Consider the following 22762-nt stretch of genomic DNA (forward strand, 5'->3'; position numbering starts at 1 on the left):
TTTCGCCACTTTCATTGCAATATTGCTGATAGTGGGAGATTGCGATGGAACGAGGGAGGGGGGAAGATTATATTTTTCACATATACTATGCTAGATAGATTGAATTGCAGTAAAACAACATTTGCCGTTTGGCTCTTGTGTGTTTTGATCCAGTTACAGTAACTGACGCAATAGAGGCTCCATGAGCACTTCGGAAGCAGCTGGAGTGCGCCGCTGGTTTCGAGTGCTACAGTTGCTTGTGTGCTTACCACACTATATTTTAGACAGAACACCCAGGAGGGTTTTAAGTGGGAAAAGAATATGCCATATTGATCAAGAGCAAAAGCTACGAATATGCAATCTGGCAATAGCAGCATCCTCTAAATAGCCGTCCTCAGAGACGCAGGAAGAATCATTTTTTTTTAAACAGAGCACAGCACAGACTATGCCTGATTGCCACCAAACAACAGCCCAGCAAAGTTTTCACACTGAGATACCATTTTATGAATTAGTGAATATTGGCTTAATCACTCTTAAATGCTAGAAAATCCATTACAGATACAGTTGAAGTCAGAAGTTTACATAAACTTAGGTTGACATCATTAAAAAAAAAAATTAACCACTCCACATATTAGCAAACTATAGATTTGGCAGGTTGTTTAGGACATCTACTTTGTGCATAACACGAGTAATTTTTCCAACAATTGTGGTTTCACTTTTAATTGACTATATCACAATTCCAGTGGGTCTTAAGTTTACCTACACCAAGTTAACTAAAACTCCAGAAAATTATGTCAAGCCTTTTTTAGCCAATTAGCCTATCAGATGCTAACTGGTTAATTGCAGTCCATTGGAGGTATACCTGTGTACCATTTGCTTGACATCATGAGAAATCAAAAGAAATCAGCCAAGACCTCAGAAGAAAAATCATGGACATCCTCAAGTCTGATTCATCCTTGGGAGCAACTTCCAAATGCCTGAAGGTACCACATTCATCTGTACAAACAATAGTACACAAGTATAAATGATGGGACCATGTAGCCATCATACCGCACAGGAAGCGGACACATTCTGTCTCCTAGAGATTCATGTAGTTTGGTGAGAAAAGTGCAAATCAATCCTAGAACAATAGCAAAAGGACCTTGTGAAGATGCTAGAGGAAACAGGTAGACAAGCATCTATATCCACAGTGAAACGAGTCCTATATTGACATAAAGAAGAAGCCACTGCTCCAAAACCGCCACACAAAAGCCAGACTACAATTTGCAAGTGCACATGGGGACAAAGATCTTACTTTTTGGAGAAATTTCCTCTGGTCTGATGAAATAAAAACTGAACTGTTTGGCCATAATGACCATCATTATGTTTGGAAGAAAAAGGGTGAGGCTTACAAGCCGGAGAACGCCATCCCAACCGTGAAGCATGGGGCTGGCAGCATTATGTTGTTGGGGTGCTTTGCTGCCGGAGGGACTGGTGCACTTCACAAAATTGATGGCATAATGAGGAAGAAAATGTATGTGGATATATTGAAGCAAGGCTGATGACATCAGCCAGGAAGTTTAAACTTAGTCGCAAATGAGTCTTCCAAATGGACAATGACCCCAAGCATACCTCCAAAGTTGTAATGCGTGCTAACGGAAACGTTCATTGAATTTGAGCATCTTGCATGATTAGAGTTGCATTTTTAAGCATGTCAAGTTATAAACATAAATCAAACAAATTTGTCTTGTTGTACTTGAGCCTGACTTGGCTTACCTAACTCATCCCATAGCTGGCGGTATTTGTCCGTCATGGTGGTTCCCTGTTGCCGCCACAGCGCCAGCCGCGGGTCAGCCATGAACTGCTCTGTTATCAGCGTTAACATGCGAGCACCGTTAGAGTCACGCATCTTCAGCATCTCCCGTACCTGCCAAACACACACAATCACACACACAAGGATTAATTAAACATCACGTATTCTGATTGGCTGTGACTTTTTCCCATATCGCACAGTACTGTGTTTTTAAAGACGACAAAAAAAAACAAACAAACATGATATGGGAAATTCTAAAGAAACATCATCTATATAGAAAACATTAGTCATTAAGTCACTATGAAATTAATCATCTTTTAAGGAATATGCCGGGTTCATTACAAGTTAAGCTCAATCGACAGCATTTGTGGCATTATGTTGATTACCACAAAAAAAATAATTTTGACATGTTCCTACTTTTTTTTTTATTTATAAAAAAAAAAAGAAAGAGGCAAGGTAATAGTGAGGCAGTTACAATGGAGGTGGATAGAGCAATCTTTAATTGTTAAAATGTTCAAGGGCAGATTCACTAAGAATGGATTGCGGCCAGTATAAGCACCGTTTTTTTGCACATGGGTTTAGTACCAGATTCACTAATGAAATTATGCAGATTAGGCAACAGCGCAAATGCACCCACAAAATTGCTGCTGAACGCACGTTGCGTGCATCTCTTAAACAAAATTAATTTTACTTTCAATCTAAATTGTGTCAGACAATTTTTGTTAATGAAGCGCAATCTACAATGAGCCTAATTTACATAGAACGGAGGCGTGTTTGCATGGAATGACAATGACTTCATTTAAATACATGCAGTGCAATTTCAACTTTTCGTGAATTTGCCCCTCGCGGTTTCAAAAGCTTAAGTCACAAGATGTAAACAATATGCATGCTAACATAATTTTAGCATGATAAAAACACCTACTAACCTTTTCTGTGTAAAGTAAAACCCAATTTAACAACTCCGTTACCATGATGATGTAATACCTGTAATCTTCGTAATTTAGTAGTGTGCCTCAAAAACAACAATAACACACATGTTTTCGAAATTCTGTATGGGTTTTAACATTATGCCACAAATGCTGTCGATTAAGCTGGAAATATTCCTTGTGGGCTACAATCATAAACCACATGCAGAACCAAATCTTGTATGTAAAATCCGTACGCAAATTGCGTTCGCTTTTGATACAATAGAATTATGGACTTACACAAAGTTGCTCTGCTCATGTTTCAGTGATTAAATGCTAAACTTCAAGTGAAAAGTTTACTCCATGGCTTGCAAATGATTAAAGAGATGGAGGGGAAAGGGATAATCATATATAGGGAGTCGTCATATGGAAGTTGGTTGCACCAACCCACCTTTGAGAACAGGAGATTGAGCTGTTTGCCCGAGCCGTGGTAGCCCCCCTGAGACAGGAAAAGTTTGACCTGTTCCTGGACCTGTTCCTCATCCAAATGCCAGCAGTTCTCATCGTCCACACTGGCCCCTGCTGTGGGGTCCGGGGCACCTATTTCAAAAACACACACAAAAAAAATCCATCAGCTCTCCATATGATGTAGCCTTCCATGAAAATCATCTTCATGAAACAATAGTTTAAAAAAGTAAATGTTAGCATTTTCTCAAGAAAGTCTTAAATGGTGCATGCACATGCAATTCTGAGTGGGAATTCTGGGTGGTTGGTTGCTTACTGGTCCAACTCAAAAACCCATCCGACATCTTTTTAATATTCTGGTCTCTTGATTTGGCTTGGGTCCTTGCACATCTACAGGATGTTTTTTGTCTGTTTTATTGTCAGCCAGCAGATTACTTGGCATTATATTCATGCTGTCAGCCACAGGGGAACAGTGAGTCTGGTTTCTACCAAAGTTATTTTTCTCCATTAACCAATATCTGAGTTTTGTGTTCCTTGCCACAGTCGCCCTCGGCTTGCTCACTGGGGTTATAAACAATTCATAATCATATGTAATCAAACTACACAATGATGACTAAGAGTTTATAGATATTACGGTTTCATTTTCCGTTAATGCATGATATTCTGTTAAGCTGCTTTGAAACAATGCGTGTTGTGAAAAGGGCTATACAAATAAAAATGACTTGACTACTTAGAAATGTAATGGCCTTTTCACAACAAGCCACATGATATGAGGGGTTAGGGCTGGGCGATATGGCAAAATATATTCTCACGATATTTTTTTCCATATTGAACGATATCGATATTTGTTACGATGTATATAATTTAATAATGCTGCCCGTTTGAAAAGTATACTGATAATGATGTCTGAAGAAACCAGAAGGTTCAATTACAGGTTGAACTATATAGTTTATTAACATAAATAAATAACAATGCAAACATTTAACTGTGCAAACATGGATTGGTTGAGAATATATTTTGTTATAAAAGAATATTGATAAACTTTAAATCTAAATGTTAACATTTTACTTTTAGCAAACATGCTTTATCTGCCTTGACAAAACAATGCAAGTTAGCTTGCCTTGTAACTGATTATAAAATATCAAACTAAAAGCTGTGACTACAGTACTATCACATCAAATTTCTTTGGCAGGGCAGCAAACATTTCAAACTGTTTGTAGAGGTACAACCAAGACAACAAATGTAAACAAGTGAACCACAAAGTCACTGGCAGATTTAAGTACTTAACTGTCAGATAAATAAAATATTAATTGTGTACTGGTTTTAAATATCTCAAATGTTTTAGAGGTACAAATCTGAGTAAAAAGTGCAAAATGTAAACATTGTAAACCAGTTATATCCTTGCTCCTTTTTGATCGTTTTTCATATGGTCGCAAAAGACGACACGATTGATTGTTGTTTAGGTACAGCCCCGCTTGCGCTGCTAACAACAGAAGAACCACTAACGTTAGCATGTTGGCCAAAACTTGTGGACGGAGTAACATTAACATGGGCCCGCATTTTCATACTCTCGGTGTGGTCGCTGGGATGGTACCTTTTCAGGTGACCGAAAAGGTTTGTTGTGTTTCCCGTCTTGGTTATCACCGACCGACGACATATTTTGCAGACCGTCTTTATTTGCGCGTCGTCGCTTTTCAGATATCCAAACCACTTCCATATAATTGACGTCTTGTTACCTTTTTTTGTCAACAATTTCCTCAGCTTTGGAAGATAGTTCGAGTTCACTTTCACCGTCGCTTTCGTGTTCGTCGTTTCCACTCATTTTTTCTTTAAATTCACTTTCTTCACTGCCGGTAGCTCAAACAGTGCTCCGCTAGCAAATGGGCGTGTACTTAGACGCACAAGCCAAAATCTGCGTTCTGACTGGCTGTTGTCCGTTTATTTCTGCTTTGTAATAGGCTGTTAGGTCTATCCATTTCGAGTAAACATGTCAAAAGTTTATCATCGTAGTCTAAATAAATATTATCGCGATGCCATATATCACCCCCACTGAAATCAATACGGTCACCTAATTTAAAGCAGACAGACAGCATGTTGGCGTTTCAGACAAGGGCTGGTTTCAATTGCTTCGCACATGCGCAGTGTACCAAGGAAACCCCGAAGCCCAAACAACGGCTGATGATTTAAACACTGTCGACCATGCTGAGGGTCTATAGTAAAGATTTATTAGACGCCACATCAAACCAGCTTCCTGCATTCTAGGCGTGACCTCACACAGGCCCAGACTGATGAAAGAACTTCCTGTTTCCCCATTCCAAAATGTGCTGTTTGCTGATGCCCCCCCCCCCCCAACTGGTACATCCGCTTTAGATTTCCCCTTCCCGACAAAAGAGAAATATAATATGCCCATTGTGCCTTTCAATGAAATGCAAAAAGAAGTGTCTTTTTTCTATAGATTTATGTCATCAGGCGTGGGACCAGAATATCTGATAACAGTAACAGCTCTGAGAAACGGCAAAGCTTAGAAATTGTGCAAAAATGATAGAAATGTGCATGTGACAATAGCGGTGAGCCAAACTAATTTTTAAAGGGGTGCTATCATGGAAATCATGGAAAACAGGATTTTAAGAAGCTCTCTAGCCAGTACACCCAGACCATTTATTGACACTTAAAGGAACAGTTCACCCAAAATTAAAAATCTCATCATTTACTCACCCTCATGATATCCCAGGTGTGTATGACTTTCTGGTATTTCTGTATTTGTATCCATTTCTTTACTCATAATGTGGCGTTTGCGTGCTCATCCTGGATGATTACGTCCGTATCATGGCAACGCGAATGCATCACACGAGAGACCGCGTGATCTCCACCCTCTCGTGAAGCTTACCATAAGCCTTGGATTCTAGTTAAAAAGTTCTTAAATATTGATATTTTTGCACACCAGAAGTGATCGTATCACTTCAGAAGACACGCATATTAACAGCTGATGTTGTATGGATGACGTTTATGCTGATTTTTGGAGATTCAAAAACGAAAATCTCCATTCGCTTGCATTTTATTGCTTTTAAATGTGTTCTGGTGAAGAAAGTAAGCCATACACACCTGGGATATAAAGAGGGTGAGTAAATAATGAGAGAATTTAAATTTTTTGGGTGAACTATACCTTTAAGCCCAAAATATACTTCGGTTTTGACATGAAAGCTTAGCGTATGCATACTATAGTATGCGCAGCCTTGCAAAGTATACTCCACATTTACAGTGCAGGATTATGGCAATTTTCCACTGCACGTTACAGTTCGACTCGCCTCAATGCGACTCGCTTTACTTTTCTGAGCTTGCATTGCCACTGCAGTTTAGTGCCGCCTCAACGTGGATAGGATTATAGGATGATTGTCATAGTTGAGCCGCCTCTACTGCCGTGACATCATCTTAAACACGACACAAACAATAATCACGACCGCTAGCTGTTAGCTACTAGCTCATTGTGCTGCATAAAGCAGTTGTTGCATGGTGATTTTACACAAGTGTAGCAGTTAAATTGGCCTGGTTGTTTCAGAAGCTTTCCAGTAGCTGGTCAACTAAATAAAGTGAAGTTTTCAAGCAGTATATAGAGTTAAAGTAACAAAATGTACCATCCTCCATCTTGGATCAACGCAGTCCAGGGCACTCTCCCTCCAATTGCTCGCCGGTCTTGATAGCATCCATTTGGTCAAACCACTTCCACTTTTCCTTGATGGTTCTGTAGTCACTTTAAAAACATATTTACTTTTCTTTACATAGTGCGGCCAAAAGCTGAGACACTTCCTGAGAGAGTTTTTCGTTTCGTTCGTCGCTAACGAGTGGAACGCCTGCACCACGTTTATTGACCACGCCGTGGTTTTGCACAGTCATTTCTTTTTACAATTCGAAAGTCGCGTGAACAAATTATACCGCTATCGCTGTTGCTAACTTTAAAACTAGCGGGTTGATGTCGCGTGTCAAAAATCCAGTGACACAGTTAGTGACGATTCTCCCTGACCAATCAGTGATCTGCAGGATTTTGACATTTCACATTTAGTATTGGCTCGGCTCGCTTGGAACCTCGACCGAGGTGGTACAAAAAAGTAGCAGGTACTATCCACAGTGGAAAACCCCCAAAAACGAGCAGAGTCTAGGTGTACCATGCAGTGGAAAAACCCCAATACACAGGCTTTTGGCTCATGCATGCTAGGACTCACTGGACTATTTCTGTTCCGTAGTTTAGACCCATAAAATGTCTTTATATTCCTTCAAACTTGAGTAATACAAATGCAGACCTCCTCACTACACACACACACACACACACATGCACACACACACACAGTTGTGGTTTCAACCTTTGTCTCTTGTTATATAGCAGCGATTATATCTTCTAGCAATTCTTGGTGACAGCAACAGCTCAACTGTGAGTGTTGATACACTTTGAACCCACTAATGAGTGCAAAACATTCCTGATGCATGCGCATTCTGAGTTCACAAGTTTAGAATAATCAAAAATCAATATGCAAAAATGGTCATTCAGATCTCTTGAAAATTGCAATGTCACAACCACACACACAACAATCCATGTTCGCTATATTAGACCTGAAAAGCAAGGCCACAAAGTCTAAGTAAGTGATGTTTGACAATTCATATGCAAAGATGCGGACATATCAAAATAGAGACACTTTTAAAAGTATCTGAATTTCAAGAGTCAGAGTGGAAATTGGCTGCCAATGTAATGCGTTAATTCAACACGCATGCACGCACGCACGCACGCACTCTAACTCGTAATATGGAATATTTCTATCATCGGAACAATTCAAGCTTGAAGTACCACCGGTTTTCAGCAGGGGGCAGTAAGCAAAACACAAGCTGAATAGATAATTTGCAGCTGTACAGACAACAAACCACACTCACGCTTGCTTGACACCAGAGACAGCACAAGTTGAGCAAGCGTTCCTGCGTTCAATCACAGCACAATTCAAACTACGTTTAACCTGACACAGCAACCTAAAAAGCCATCTTCATGATGCAATGCGACCAAAGTGAGACTCCCCAAAAGCATCTATCTGATGCATATGTACATTGATGAGTCCTCCTTAGACGAGCTGGACAGATTGACAAATTCAATTACAAAATAAATTTGCTATGAACTGTAGGCCAATGATAGGCTTTTGTTTAGTAATATGGAAATAAACAATATACTGCCTTCTAAAGCCACTTTTTGTCTCATCAATGCTTTACTCGTCTGCCACAATAACAATGCATATATGTTAAAATACTGTTTCAAAAGTTCAGCCACAAGACAGAAAGGATATGAGTGTAAACATGATTTTAGTGTGATAAAATCACTTACTAACCTTTTCTGTATAATTACACCAATTTTACAACTTCGTTACCATGACGATGTAATGTCAACAACCCCTAAATCCCTAAAATGACGATTTAAACAACTTTACAGCTCAAATAATACACAAGCTTTTACAGACGAATTAATGCAAGTGCTTTTATAAAATGATAAGCTTCACATTTCTGTGTTTAAACCCTCCAAAAATTGGTAGCGGTCTAAACTAGGCCAAATTCAAGTTTCTTTGTTAGACAGGAATGTCAAGGAGTAATGCAGCTTGATACTGAGGGTTTCGCTTCAAGCAGCCAAAGCTCACCATGCACTTGGTTAATCTCAGAGTTCTGCGAGAGGATCTCATCTGCCAGTTTCTGGGCCGTGGGCAGAACCTCCGTGTGGTGGACGGTAATGAGATACTGCACAAACTTCTGTAGCTGGTCCCTGTTCATCTGGAATAGAGTCTCTGAGATGGGGAGGTGAAGTTTGACCTGCTCTGGCCGCCGTACGCGGTACAGGGAAAGCGCCACCACATGGGCGCAGTAAAAAATGTCCTTGTTTCCGCAGCCACATGTTACAGACGTAATCTTGCAGCGGTCGAAGCTAATGGCTACGCTGCACACCATCTCGGGTTCTGATGGCGTGGCGGGTTCTGTTACTGTGCCACTGAGATGAAAACCTAAAAGAGAGAGAAAGAAAGAGTTGTTATAATTCTTGCAATATTTGATATTCTTTGATGCACAAGTTTGTTCTAATATCACTAACCCGAAGTTCTAAAATTCTGCAATTAATTCAGCCCGGACCACTCAAAGTACAGACTCCAAATCTCCTATTCACTTCATTTATAGAAGGTTTCATATTCAAAGATGTCATTTTTATATTTACGGACATACTGGATTTCTTACATCTATTTACATACTGAACTTTGAGTCATTCTGCACCTTTTGGGGTTGCTTTTCTATGTAAACATGCGCTAGAAAGACGTATTTGACTGCATCTTGTGCAGAAGCGCCATTTTTTTTTCTGTTAAAAGAATTTCACATTTTTGTTCCATTCTTTGCAATACATCCTTATTTTAATATAAGGATGCATTGTGTGCGAACAGTCCTTGCACTCAAATACAGTGTCGTATTGTGTTGATTCTCATGCAAGGTTCACAAAAATCTAAATGCGTACTGAGTGTCATGAAAACAACAAAGAGACTCTAATGCAGTAATTAACCCACTCCAAACCAAAGCTTAAAACAAGTGTTCACCTGAACTTCAACAATATTCTTTTGCAGCCTTGCAACCATGGCTGGTTTCTTCAGAAAATGCAAATCAAATTGACACAAACATTTTGAAAAGGGAAACAGGCACAGCGCTAAGAGGAAGAGAGAACGTAGAGGTTTAGTGTTGCGAGCAGATGTCTGCAAGTGTGTGTAGTGTGGGGATTTGACAGAGGGTGGGCGATGTGGGTGGAGCTGCTCAGTGACTGGCACGTACCACTACAAAGGCAGCACTGAATAATCCAGCTGCTCATTTGAATATCTTTCGAAGTGCCCTTGATGCCGATCCAAAAGAGGTGGAGAATCATGCTTGTACTTGGAAGTAAAGTAGAAACTAATGAGAGCGCCCCAGCCAACCAACACCCTGGAGAGTTGCACTGTGCCCCTCTATGGCCAAATTTCACTTACTGTTTGGGCCGTTTCCAATATATAAGCACAGAAAGAAGTAAAGCAGGAACCAAACGACAACATTGTGGCTTCTATTCTAAAATCCGTTAGCACAAATGCTGTATTTTGCCGGACATTAATGCATCAGAACATAAAGGACCAACTTACATTTTAGCATTTACTCTTGTATTATTGTTCAAAATCCTTTCTTCCTTGAAACACAATAAGAAGTGCAAAAAGGGGCTGTCAAGCACAAGAGAGGACAAAAAAGCTCCATAAAATTTGTCCATATGACTCAATATCGCCTTTTGTGTGCCATGGAAGAAAGTCAGATAGGTCTGAAATAATAATATTATATTGTGTAGGTCCCCCTCGTGCTGCCAAAACAGCGCATGGGAATTTTGAGATGATGTTCTTCTCACCACAATTGTACAGAGCAGTTATCTGAGTTACTGTAGACTTTGTCATTTCCAACCAGTCTGGCCATTCTCTGTTGACCCCCTCATCAACAAGGTGTTTCCATCCGCAGAACTGCCGCTCACTGGATGTTTTTTTGTTTTTGGCACCATTCGGAGTAAATTCTAGAGAGCTGTTGAGTGTGAAAATCCCAGGAGATCAGCAGTTACAAAAATACTCAACACCAGCCCATCTGGCACCAACAATCATGCCACGGTCCAAAATCACAGAGATCACATGTTTGCCCCATTCTGATGGTTGATGTGAACATTACCTGAAGCTACTGACTTGTATCTGCATGATTTTATGCATTGCACTGCTGCCACATGATTGGCAGATAATTGATTAGATAACCGCATGAACAAGTAGGTGCACAGGTGTACCTAATAAAGTGGTTGTGAGTGTATACAGTTGAAGTTTACATACACTTAGGTTGAAGTCATTAAAACTCATTTTGTAAACACTCCACAGATTTCACAAAGCAAACTATAGTTTTGGAAAGTCGTTTAGGACATCTGCTTTGTGTATAACATGAGTAATGTTTCCAACAATTGTTTACAGACCGATTGTTTCACTTTTAATTGATTATATCACATTTCTAGTGGGTCAAATGTTTACATGTACAAGTTAATGACATGTACCAGAAAATGATGTCAAGCCTTTAGCCAATTAGCCTCTGATAGGAGGTGTACTGAATTTGATGTGTACCTGTGGAAGTATTTTAAGGCCTACCTTCAAACTCAAGTGCCTCTTTGCTTGACATCATGGGAAAATCAAAAGAAATCAGCCAAGACCTCAGAAAAACAATTGTGGACCTCCACATGTCTGGTTCATCCTTGGGAACAATTTCCAAACACCTGAAGTTACCACGTTTGTCTGTACAAACAAAAGTATGCAAGAATAAACACCATAGGACCATGCAGCCATAATACCGCTCAAGAGGGAGACGCATTCTGTCTCCTAGAAATGAACGTAGTTTGGTGCGAAAAGTGCAAATCAATCCCAGAACAACAGCAAAGAACCTTGTGAAGATGCTGGAGGAAGCAGGTAGACAGGTATGTATATCCACAGTAAAACGAGTTCTATCCTGAAAGGCTGCTCAGCCAGGAAGAAGCCACTACTCCAAAACCACCATAAAAAAGCCAGACTACATTTTGCAAGTGCAAATGGGGACAACGGTCTTACTTTTTGGCAATAATGATCATTGTTATGTTTGGAGGAAAAAGCCGAAGAACACCATCCCAACCATGAAGCATGGGGGTGGCAGCATCATGTTGTAGGGGAGCTTTGCTGTAGGAGGGACTGTTGCACTTCACAAAATAGGTGGCATCATGAGGAAGGAAATGTATGTGGATATATTGAAGCAACATCTCAAGACATCAACCAGGAAGTTAAAGTTCAGTTGCAAATGGGTCAATGCACAATGACCCCAAGCATACCTCCAAATTTAAGGTATTGGAGTGGCCATCACAAAGCCCTGACCTCAATACGAAAATTTGTGGGCAGAACTGAAAAAGCATGTGAGAGCAAGGAGGCCTACAAACCTGACTCAGTTACACCAGTTCTGGCAAAATTACAGCAACTTATTTTGACCCAGTTAAACAATTTAAAGGCAACGCTATAAAATACTACAGAAGTGTATGTAAACTTGTGACTCACTGGGAATGTGATGAAAGAAATAAAAGCTGAAATAAATCATTATCTCTACTATTATTCTGACATTTCACATTCTTAAAATAGTGATCCTAACTGACCTAACACAGGAAATGTTTTCCAAGATTAAATGTCAGTAATTAGGAAAAACTGAGTTTTTATTTTGCTATTTGCTAAAAATAGTATTTTGCTAAGGTGTATGTAAACTTCTGACTTCAACAGTAGGTAGATATTTAGATATGCATTTAGTAGCATTAATGTCTAATAATGAATTTAAATAAGGATCATTAAGATTTTTGCATTTGTGATTTTCAAGAAATGTCCTGGTCATATTTGACCTTAAAGCGTTTTTGAGTTTTCCTAAGAATCGTTCAACCAGGCCTTAGAAAATGGGAAGTAATTTCTTAGCAATTACTAGTCTTGTGTAAGAACATGTAAATAAATTTTTTGTGAGATTCACCCACAGACATTGACAATACACACACACACACACACACACACACACATTCCTGGCATGGAGGCGTTGTAGGAGACAGGGGAACTCTTTAATGAGCTCCCGGCGTAAGGAGAGGATGTCGTACAGGGACAACGCGAATTCTCCCGAGCTTTCGCATCTCATGAGGAGCTGCATCTCCAGGACAGTTCGGCAGAACTCCGCCATCTGTTAGCTCGGGTTAAAGGGTTTCCAGCTGTTCTCTGACAGACTGGTAAATAATTAGCTTCACCTCCACTCCACTCACAGCACGATGAAACATCACAGTTTTGTGCTAAACTAACTGGCGAAAGAACTAAACACATGATGCTTATTGCCTTCTGCAGATGCTCCTGAACCAGATCAATGAGACAGTCAAATTCTCTTTTCCATAAGAAACAAGGCTGTACCAATCAGGAACAGGTAATCAGGTCAAATTAAGGGAGAACCCTTCCCATTAATACTCCGATTTGCAATCAATTTAGACAATTTTTTCAATGACCAATTCTTAATTTTAGCGCAAAAACAAATGTCTGGGAAAAAAAAAATGTTCGTAAAAATACTTTAGGACTATTTATACTGGAATAAACTTAACAAAAAGCACTTTTATATCCTGAAAGTAAAGCCACAACACAATTAGGCTCAATTTTCTTTATGCAAAGTACAACCCCCCCCCCTCGTTTTGATTTGGGAGTAAAATATGTCCTGGACACTTTCTTGATCATTTGTGTGAGATTCATCCAAACAGCTAGAAATAGGTGTTTTCTATCGTAAACTGCCGGAATTATGCTACAAGCCTGGACATAACAAAGAGACCGCTAATGTGGTTTTGAAGTACACTGCACGTGGTACAATGACATTTATTGGGGTTTTATGACAAATAATTACACCTTGAATCATATATCACGCTTTTTTAAGCGTGGGCTGGCAGACAAATAATGTGTATGCTGATAGGTCTGTGAGTTATGTCACAGCCCCTCCTGAAGGGGAATTTACTGCCAGACAGCTAATGTTAAAGGCAGAGTTAATGGAATCGCTAGGGTAACAAGACAATTAGTATGACTTTAATTAAGACATTTTCTCTGTGGTAAGTTTCATTAAAGCACTTAAAGAAACTCACTGACTGGCACAGCAGGACAATCTATAACTAATACGCAACTTGGGAGGGCAGCAAATTGCAACATGCTGGAAATGCTAACGTGTTGAAGCTAGAAGATGCCAAAATGGGCTGATTTGAGAGTTTTGAAAATACTGGTAGTCTTACCGCAAATAAGGTCAGGATTTGAATTTCACCAGGTCAAACTAGCTTGGAATTAGAGAGTATGTATGGGTGAACTGCACAAAATATGTCAGGAACATGTTTGGTTATATTTAACGTAAAAAGTAAAATTAGTAAAACTAGTAGCACTAGTACAGTTGTTAAATCTTGATATCAGCAATGACATTTTCACTAGTAAAGATTTTCCAAAAAAACAAAAAATTATATATATATATATATATATATATATATATATATATATATATATATATATATATATATATATATATATATATATATATATATATATATATATATATATATATATATATATTAGGGCTGTCGATTTAATCTGTTAATTCAGTGCGATTAATTTTACAAAAAAAAAAATAACGTGTTAAAGAAATTAACACATTTAAATCGCAAGCCCACAGACCATAATAAGGAAGAGTCCTGAGAAATGCAAGCTTGTAGTACCACCTGTTTACTCCAGAGGGCAGTAAGTGAAATTTCAGCTGTATGAGCAACACACAGTTTATACAGTGAAGAAAACACTTCAGTAGACAACACAGCACATACATGTGTTTTGAACGCAAGAAAATAACCCTTGAAGAAGCGCAAATGCAAACTAAGGGATCTCAAGATGTGTTTAAAGATTGAGTATTAAACTATATTAAACTTGACACAGTGATCTAAACATTTTAGGTTTATGACGCAACACACCCGAGGCGCTACACAAGCATGTCTGACGCAGGGTGTGGCTGGATTGAGATGGTGAAAAATTTGGAAATTAGCCCATAAGTATTTAATCACGAATAAAATCAAAGAAATTTCCTTCAAACTTATTTATAAGTACTACCTCAATAATTATTTTCTTGTAGAGAGATTTAATTGTGATGTCGATATATTCTGTACATTTGGTGGTCTGCAGGTGGAAAAAGTTCTCATTTATTTTGGAGTTGTCCCGACTCGACTTGTTTTTGGTCCGATTTCTGCAAGACTGTTAGAGATCATATTATTCCCAGCTTTCAACTATTTTTTTGAAAATGTTTTATTCGGTTTTCTTTTAGCTATGACATGTGTCTTCATAAGGAATATTATTTGATTAATGTTCTGCTTTTGTTGACAAAGTTTAGTATTCATAAATGTAAGTATGGTGGCTATAAACCATTAGTTTTACATTTTAATTCAGAGGTTCAGCAATACCTAAGAACAATTTCCAATTTGAGTAACAAGAAAGCTGTAAAGTGTATTGAAATATGTAAACAATTTTATATTTTTATTAAACTGTTTATTTATTTCTTTTCCTTTTTTGTTGTTGTTTGTTTTAATATACCTCTTGGCTCTAGATGTAAAAGTTTAGTAAGCATTAATAATAAAAAAAAAGGTCTGACGCAGGTGTAAATTGACGGGTCCTTAAACAAGCCCTCATAATAAATCTCCAACTGATTGACAAATTCACTTGTGTAATGGATTGCTGTGAACTGTGTGCCAATGATTGACTTATGATCAATAATATGGTAGTAAACAACACATTATTTTCTAAAGCCGCTTTTTGTATTGTCTTATCAATGATTAACTCTTCTGCTACAAGAATGTAGCATTTTAATTATCTGAATTTTTTATATATATTATATATATTCTTTATATATTGAATTATTGTTATATGAGGGGCAAATATTTGTATATGCGATTAATTAATCGGGACACCATGTAATTAACTCGATTAAAAATTTAAATCGATTGACAGCCCCAATATATATAAATAAAACACATTTATTTCAACTAGTAAAAGCCATAATTTTTGTCATTTCTGTGAACTGAATTTACCCTAGTAAAATTTAACAATGGTCAGTCATTCTCTCCTGTTCAAAATGCAATTACAGATATCAATAATTTATTTATTTTCATGCATATTCCAAATACACATTTCAGCTAGACTCCTCACTAGTAAAGAAATTATATACATTTTAAATCAATAATTAAACTTTTTCTAGTGCAATATTTAACTACTGAAATAAAAACTTTAATTACAGTAAAATAGTAAAAATGTTAGATTCAGTAATTCGGATATTTGGAAATGGATTTAAGATATCAATAGTAATTAAAGATGTAGCCCAGAAATGACTAATTTCACCGTAAAAATTAATCCCACTATACATTTCACCAAATAGGAAATTTGGGGAAAAAATATGCTAAAAGACGCAGGGTGTAAGATTCAGAAACCTTGTTATTAATGACACCTGTGGCCGTTAAGTGAACTGCAACTAGTTAGCTGTTGCTCGTGCTAGTGCACACACTCGATAGGGACGCGAGGGGAGCGAGTGAGCATCGACCAAAACAATACCTAACATACAAAGAGGCTGAACGTGATTCACCAGTGAGATAGCATAATAAAAATTACACAGTTCTGATTGTTTTACTACAAACTTTGAGACTAAACTAAAACTACTTATCAGCCAACATAGCATATTGATACACACATACAGCTACATACTACCGAATTATACCAGTTTACTGTAGCACTGCACTGTTATGTTGCACTATTGTATGTTTTGCATGTCATATGTTGTACTACGATCAAGAAACCAGCGTATTTCCTTACATTTATCCAGTATACCTGACTTTTATATAGAGAAGATTGTTGAAATTATTTGAAAATTACGTCAGCGTTAGCAGGCAAGATCAAGTTAGCTAAAATTACACAGATCAATCCTTATGGCACTATATTTCACATGGTTTGCAGTTATGTAAGCTTACCTGCCCAGTAAAAAGAATGCCAATTCAGGGTCGGTTTTGATCCCCAAAACCTAATTAAGGTCCCTCCAGGAATCAAATGCCCTGCCGATGTTCACTCTAGTTTTCACTCGACCACGATCACATTCCCACTTAGCCAGACCAGACGGGATTCAGTAGATAATAATATATATTTTTTGGCTTACTCAGAGTTTGTGTAGGAGTCGGTGTTGTGCTGGGAGCCGCACGCTTGCTGGATTCCATCTCTAGGATAACGTTACCTAGTGTTGCTCAAGGGAGCGCGCATAAACGTCACATCCTTTGGATTATCCTGGCAAAACAGACCCGCCGCTCCCTTCGCATGAAAATCAGACTACAGGCTTTTATATGCTACCTAGGAAGTCCGGGAAGGGCTCATTTTTCATACTGTACCTTTAATTATCAAAGAAAATTCTCATTGTGAAATTATTTACATGCAAATACAACTTTATATTTTTCTTCAGATTATGAAATGTAACCTGGACATGTTTTCGTGAGATTCACCCATATGCAACTAGCGAGGTGTGGAAGACAAGAGCAATGGAATCAAGACACAGCTGCTGTATTTGCCTTGGACTTGACGGTAGCGAGTTTGAGGAGATTGATACTCCTCGTTTCCAGGCCGACAGCGGGACTTGTCACTCTCTCACACCCTGACAAAATAAATTAAGACTAATGGCGGGCCGGGGTTTATTTCCACCCATGAAAAGTAGACCAGATATGTGTGCGGACAGCCCAACGTTACCACAGATGGACAAGTCTAAGTGCTTTGCAAAACGTCCTCCGTAAATCATCTCCAGTTGAACGTCGGAGCAAAGCATCCCATGCCAGCCTTCAAAAAGACATGAGTCTAACATTTCCAACCTGAAAATGACCTTTTCAAGCATTTCCATTTCAAAAATGTAGAATTAGCTTTGACTGACACATCCGAATGACAGATCTGAGGAGTTGGGCGTCAAGAAATGCAGTACAGCTAATAAACAAGGAGCGTTTGGTTGGGTTTAGATGAACATGTTTTGAGCATACTTCCATGGATAAACATTAGGTTTTTTTTTTGCAGCGACCAACGTGCAAATCTGAAATTATTTAAACATCTAAAAACTACACGACACCATTAATGAAATGCAATGGTTAACTAAGCTTTATTTACAGGTAGCATTTGGGTGAGAGTGCCTCTACAGTTTACACAGCCTGGACGTCACTTGGTTTGTAAGGACCTTTAATTATAACACGTCCCTTTTAAATATGGAGAAATTGTATTTAATCTATTCCACATTCCACTTAACCAGTTGCAACGGATCAAATCAGATTTGCACGTTCAGACGTAACCAACCTATTTGCATGGGTTGCTTTGGTAACGACGTAGGCCTACCCATGTGACGATGCTTTCAAAACAGATGCGGGAAAAATGGAGGTGCATCATCTCGCTCTCCAATTAAGTTCAAAATGACTGAGGAGACTGGTAAATAGGAGTGGTGGTGGCGTAGTGGACTTAAGCACGTAACTAGTAATCATAAGGTTGCTGGTTCGATCCCCACAGCCACCACCATTGTGACATTGAGCAAGGCACTTAACTCCAGGTTGCTCCGGGGGGGATTGTCCTTGTAATAAAAATGCACTGGAAGTCTCTTTGGATAAAAGCATCTACCAAATGCATAAATGTAAATGTAAATATTGTGATGTTCCATGCTGCAGTCACCGATTTTTGACGTCATTGTTGTGGATCACATTAAGAGTGACGCAAAAGACCATTTAAAATCCAAATCGAGCAGCCAGAGCTGATTTCATGGGATTTTTTTGCAGTCCAGACAATCAAAAACTTCGTATTTATTCCATTCACCATCCTCAGAAGCATGTTGTCAAATTATAAGTTACATTCCAATTTTAACAGAACAGTACTTTAAATAATACTTTTAAAAAGTGATAACAGTATTTTTTTTTTTAAATCGCAAGAAACAATGAATTTTAGAATACAGCTTGAAAGTGGATTCACCTGTACAGCCGGCAGAAAATACGAAAATATTTTATAACTATGTTCCATCCGCATCAGCATTCCAGAACAGTCATCATAAACGGACGCCAGAAACATAATTCGGTTCCAGTATTTTTGAGGTTTTCTATTGTTTGAAACGCCCCATTTTCGATGGAAGCAATCATCATTTCAGAGCAAACTTAACAAAATCACAAGGGTCCATTTAGCCTTAAACGAAAAACAAAAATTTAACAAGGAAAAACATGTTTTAAGGATGCGAGTTGATTCATTAATCAATCAGAAGAACCGGTTCACAAATGTATCTAAATAATTTTTTAGCAATTCAGTCCGAAACAAAAAAATATTTCTTATTAAGAAATTAAGTTCTTACAGTAAATCAAAAAACTTTCAAATTTGCAGGAAAAAAAAAAAAAAAACCCCTCTGAACCCCAGTGGTTAGAAGAAAAAGAAATGGGCGTTTTTCAGGAATTCATGTGCAAGTTATTAAATGCTGACATTTCGCCCCCTTCACGCCCTTAAGGTTGGTCACCAGAGAGTTCCCAAAGAGGCCAGTGTGTCTCGAACGTGGCCAATTTTAGCCTGCGCCCAACACTGCGCTGTTGTCCCAGAAACCAAGTTAACCGTGCTGAAACCCTCGCCAGTTCTACATAAACCAGTTTGTTTTCTTCTACAGACCACCCAAACACAAGGGAACACATCAAACGCATTTTTAACACAGCAGTTACCGTCTGCTAAAACGGTCGACAGTGATTACTACCATGTTCCTCTCTGCTCACCACTTCAGCCCCAAAAATGAGATGTTGAAAATATCAATGCAAACTCACATAACAGTGGCCAAATATACTCGACACACTTCCACAAAAATATGAGGGAGCTAAAAGGAGCCGTTTTCCAGCTCATTAATTGAAATAATTGATCTCATGAGATACATGCTAAAAAAAAAAATGACTGTAATTGCAGCCTTGTATTACTCCAGTTGTGGCCGGCCAGTGGTCGCAGTGCAAGTTTGCAAATCCACAGCTAAATGTGTGTTCTTTAGAACATTAGCGAATACTTCAGCAAATTCAATTCTCCATATAAGCCAAATTACATTTGGAAATTCCCGGTGAAGGGAGTATAAGAGACGTCTTCAGCAGGGTTGGAGTTATCTTGGGATAAAACTTAAATGAAAACAGGCTTGATTGTTAACACATTTTTTTGTTGTCCCCAATTGATTCAATGGATTTGTAAGCTTTTACCATGAGAAAAACACAAATATGAGCATAGAACAAAAACCTTTCAGAAAATATTAAAATCAATTAAAATGACAATTTATTACCATTAATCGTTAATCAAACGTTATTCCAATTTAAAAACCACATGAAACAGTTTGATAAAAGTTCAGAATAAATTGCCATTGTCTCTATAAAAATTCAACCGATTCATAAGGGTTAACCATAATAAAACCTAAAAATAAACACTACATAGAAAAATTACAAATGTAACATTCATAGCTGCTTCATCAGTTACAATGAAATATTTAGTCAAAAGTTATTCTGATTTAAAGACCCCATGAAATAGTCTGAGTGTCATTTTCTTTCCTGTGTTGACGCATTTCCAATCGGAATAAGAAATTGAGGTGGGACATATCCAATGGCGTGAGCTTTTATGTTTTTTTTAAATAGCCAACAGCCTTTAGCTTACATGCTAGTCCAACAAAAACATTATTTGCTACTATTGTTTGCCAGTCGGTGGTTTTTATAATTTAGGGGAGGGGATATTCTCATTCCGAAGAGTATTTTATTGGGCAAACGTTCGTATAATCCTGTGAGTTCAAGATGAGTCATCCATATTTTTGGTCTATTTTCCAGAAAGTTCTTATTTTAACATTTGAGGTTAATAAGCATACAGATGTTCACAAAGCTATCAGATATAGAATAAACAAAACTCAGAATTTAATTACAGTAGAGGATCCTTATTCAGCAACCCTAGTTTGGGTGGGACCCAAAAAGCAACGTTACACAGAAGCCCAATCTTTTAGCCAACAAATCATTCATGCACCCATGTCAGAACACCACCATACTAGTTTTATACTAGATGTTTCTTGTAGAAAGAAAAGCTAGTCGCATCAGCAGAATATGCATTTTTACTTCCCTGCTGATTGGCGGATAGTTTAAAGTGCATACGTGCATGTCAATGCGACAGCGTAAAAGTGCGTCTGTCTTGGTGTGTGGTCCAGTCTGTAAACAGCATGCCACTGGTCTGAATGAAGACCAGACTGGTTTCTCCCCTCTGCACCAGGGGCCTGGAAAAGCACAGCTGCAGCCCAGCGGTGTTTTCACAACAATCAGCCTTTACCGTGCCACACCCTGCCGACCAACCGAGCCTCCACCTCCTCTTGCGGGGGCCCAGTCTCGCACCGCTCTAATATCACTTTCCCAAAACACACGAGAGAGGAGGGAGGAGCGAAAAGCAAATCGGTTTTACTTCAGAGGAACTTCATGCCAAACCCCTCCTACACATGCACACTCCGTGGTACACTACAAAAACCTTTCTAACTCCGTTTTACAGTTAAAATCTTTAAAACAAGAAACTTTGGCTTGAGAAACAAAATTGCCAAAGCTATTAACATATATTCGCAGAGAATGCATCTTAAATTCAATGTAACCTTTCCTACTCCATTAGCACGTTATGTTTTCATGTTTTAAGCATTAATCGGAAAAATAAATAAATAGACGTGCACCTGTTTCTTTGGGGTGGTCTCTGAGACGCACCGTGCTGCTTAATGTGGATGGATTGCACTTGATTCAAATTACAGGATGAAATGGAAAACCATGTTTTTGGAATAACATGGGGAGAGAAAGGGACCGAAGGCTACGACTGAACCACTTCCCTACAGCTTGGGATCTGAACACTGTGGTGTGCCGACTACCTGCCGAGCTCTGAAGCTGTTAAAACATCCACACATAATTTTACAACACCCCCCCCCTGATTTCTTAAGATGGTCAACACAATACTAGACTGCACCTGAATGACTCTCCTCGAAACAGCAGACCTAACACAGCAACCATATTCCAGAGAGAGAGAGAGAGAGAGAGAGAGAGAGAGAGAGAGAGAGAGAGAGACAAACAAAAACACCACATACTGTATATAAAACCAACACACACACACACACACACAATGAAGAAACAGGAACCAAATACCAAACAAAAACTAAACAAAAACCCAAAAAAACTAAGACAAAAATACAAACTCAAAAGCACACAAAATAAAACTCATATATGCTGAATCACTGAATATTAAAAGCCTTCAATGTCCTCTTCAAGTGAAAATCCTTGCTGTAAAGAATCTAGAGAGAAGCCAGATAAGCTCAACCGAGATTTGAGCCCGAACATTGATGGTAAAAGCTCCTAAATATATCGTTCCTGCCTTTTATCACTAGTGCTGGTCCCATTGCGGGGAGTGTTCAGTGGTGACATTCAATCCGTCCTGTTAGGGAAGTGGAAAATTGCTATTTGGGGACAAACTTTGCATTTAGCTGCAGTGTTTTCAGCAGGGTCAGATTTGAGGTTTTAAGGACCCCTCATGCTAACAATTATCATTAGCTGTCAATCACTGAACAAAAAAGGCAGCTAGTTGGAAATAAGCTAAAAGATTCTGTTCCAATTATATTTTTTAAAAAGTGGTCTTTGCCACACTTTAGCAAGTTATATGCTGCAGTTATGCGTTTATGCACCACACAGTATTATTTAACAACATTACTGTAGTTAACGTGAACTAATGAACTTAATGTAAGTTACAACCAGGGTTGTCGATTTAATGCGTTAATTCAGTGTTAAATTTACGCAATTAATCGCACTGTCCCCGGACCATAATAAGGAAGATTCCTGAGAAATGCAAGCTTGTAGTACCACCTGTTTACTCCAGAGGGCAGTAAGTGAAATTTCAGCCGTTTATGCACAGTTTATACAGTGAAGAAAACACTTCAGTGGGCAAAACAACACAAACATGTACAACATCTAATTACATATTGATATAGC

At 38.5% G+C, this 22762-nt stretch overlaps 1 protein-coding gene across 1 annotated transcript in view; it reads right to left on the bottom strand.

Annotated features, from left to right (window-relative positions):
• The window catches only part of LOC127635438 (zinc finger SWIM domain-containing protein 6-like), an 85532-nt gene that overhangs the window by 31774 nt on the left and 30996 nt on the right, over positions 1-22762 (bottom strand). The window contains 3 exon segments of the mRNA XM_052115489.1: positions 1735-1885; positions 3128-3276; positions 8805-9161. Coding sequence (XP_051971449.1) covers positions 1735-1885; positions 3128-3276; positions 8805-9161 — 657 coding nt within the window.

Source organism: Xyrauchen texanus, chromosome 43 (assembly GCF_025860055.1).
Source record: "Xyrauchen texanus isolate HMW12.3.18 chromosome 43, RBS_HiC_50CHRs, whole genome shotgun sequence".
Classification (NCBI taxonomy): domain Eukaryota; kingdom Metazoa; phylum Chordata; class Actinopteri; order Cypriniformes; family Catostomidae; genus Xyrauchen; species Xyrauchen texanus.